General features: G+C 27.0%; 1 protein-coding gene across 2 annotated transcripts in view; it reads right to left on the reverse strand.

The window, feature by feature from the left end:
• LOC106456853 (autophagy-related protein 16-1-like) overlaps positions 1-2,184 on the reverse strand; it is a 44,022-nt gene that overhangs the window by 36,482 nt on the left and 5,356 nt on the right. Inside the window, exon 2 of one of the 2 annotated variants that reach the window (XM_022382634.1) lies at positions 1,538-1,649. The exons of the other annotated variant lie outside the window; for it this stretch is intronic. Within the exon in view, the coding sequence (XP_022238342.1) occupies positions 1,538-1,649 (112 nt within the window). The remainder of the gene's footprint in view (positions 1-1,537; positions 1,650-2,184) is intronic. 2 annotated transcript variants of the gene reach the window in all.

Genomic DNA, 2,184 nt, shown 5'->3' on the forward strand with positions numbered 1-2,184 from the left:
ACACACACACACATATATATATATATATGTGTGTGTGTGTGTGTGTTGTTTTGATAAAGTATGTGTACTTTATTTGCTTTTTGTACCAAAGATATAATTAACTATAACTCTCACACGCAGTGATCTGACATACCTGTGGTATGGTTTGTTTCATTGCTTTTTGCAAAATAAAGCTATTGGATGAAATAGTTGGATATCAAAATCAACTTTATACAGATTATGTAGCTTCTGCCAAATAAAACTTTCCTATAAAGTTTTTTATTTTAAAAAACTGTAAATTTTATACCAGGTTTGATTCAAAAAACATCACATCCCAGTTGCACTGTTTACAATCACTAGGATGCAATAAAAGTAACTTTTTTACCAATCAGATTTATAAACAAGATATTTTTTAATTGTTAATCAAAATATTTAATTTAATATATGTAATAAGTTTTAAATCTGTTTTATATTAATTATATATACTCATTTTTACATTTATTTTTAGTGATTTTTTTTTGCCTATTCAAGCAGTTTCTTAGGCCAATAAGGTCTAATATAAATATGGCCTAATGCAGCTGTCTTGTAAGCAAAACAAATCTCGAAACAATAGAGAGCAAAATGATTTAATTATGTCTATCTCATTTTGTAGATCATTGGCTATCATAATGTAACACCATAATTCATATGAAATATTAAGCAATAAATCAAGCTTTAAAAAAAAATCATCAGAAATGTAATTGCGGAAGAAGTTGTTAAACTTATTTTCTTCTATAAGAAAATCACCAAACTAAGCTCTAAGCTTTTATCCTTTTGTTTCAATATCTAAAGTAATCTCTACTAAACTGGAAGATATATTAGATGGGTAGGTCACCAGCCTATGACTTCTCAAAGCTGAAATATAGGCAATTACATCACATTATGACAACCAAAGTTGAGAAGCAGTAACTGTCTAAAATTGATAAAATTACACTTTTACTGAAGTTACAAGGTGCAAATTAGCACCAATTTATTAAAAATTATTTTGAATTTCATCCTTGGGGTTTCCAATGCCATATTATTATCAGACAAAATTTGGGAAATTCACTGTACACTAATGTTGAGTATGCTGAAATCAATTCAAAATCAAAATATCCGATTTTTTTTATTTTTATGTATAAATTAAATAACATTTTTTTTAATTGAATAAATTCAAAATCTGAAGTTTTTCATTTAAAATGTATGTGTGGAAGAGTAACTACAAGTTCATTTTTGATAATTTTTAAATTCAATGGTGCATTTTTTTCCTTGGGGCAGGAAGCACCCATTTGAGTATGATAGAGTTAATGAAGAATTAAAAATTACCTGACAAAATTACATAAGAAACATTTTGAGAAAGGCTGATTCTTATTGAAAGTTGCAGGTTTTAAATGTTAACCCTCATGCCACAAATTATGTGCATGAAGGTAATGGTAAACCTATAACAATGCAATTCTTTGTGGGGATTTAACAATTTTCATGGTAATGTGAATAATATACTAAACATAAGAGAGCTCAGTTTTACAGACTGAATTCTCACCCAGACTCTCGAGCCTGAACGTCCAAGTTTTCTTGTTGCAACCTTTCTTTTTGGACAGTAAGTTGTACATTTTGAGCTCGAAGAATATCAACTCCTTCAAACAAATGATTACCTGAAAAAATAATATTGAAAAAAATATACTGCCAGTTATAGAAATAAACATAATTAAATAATCTATTTCAAATGAATAAAATTCCCATAAAAACACATGTAACACTAAACAATGTTCAATGTTATGGAATATGTACATATTCAAAGACCATTAGAACTAGGCAATTAACTCAATAAATCGATATAATCAATTACCTGATAATATTGATTAGTGCCAAGTAAAATAATTAATCAATCAAAATTATAACTGACACAATTAACATCACCAAAATAATCAACTAGTCTTTCTTATTACTACTGCTTTTGATTATTTCAACTATCCAGTAACTGAAATTACGATTAAATCTATCAATATCATGTAAATAATCATATAATTCAAATTAATGTTTTCATTCCTTATTGTTTTCAATTATTTCTACTATCCAGTAATCTAAGTATTGCCATTATGATTTCCATTATTATTTTTGATTAATTCAAGTTTGTTCAGTTTAATCAATTATTGTCATGACTCATGAAATTAATCAACTAATCAAAAA

This window comes from Limulus polyphemus, unplaced genomic scaffold (genome assembly GCF_000517525.1).
Source record: "Limulus polyphemus unplaced genomic scaffold, Limulus_polyphemus-2.1.2 Scaffold264, whole genome shotgun sequence".
Taxonomy (NCBI): Eukaryota; Metazoa; Arthropoda; class Merostomata; order Xiphosura; family Limulidae; genus Limulus; species Limulus polyphemus.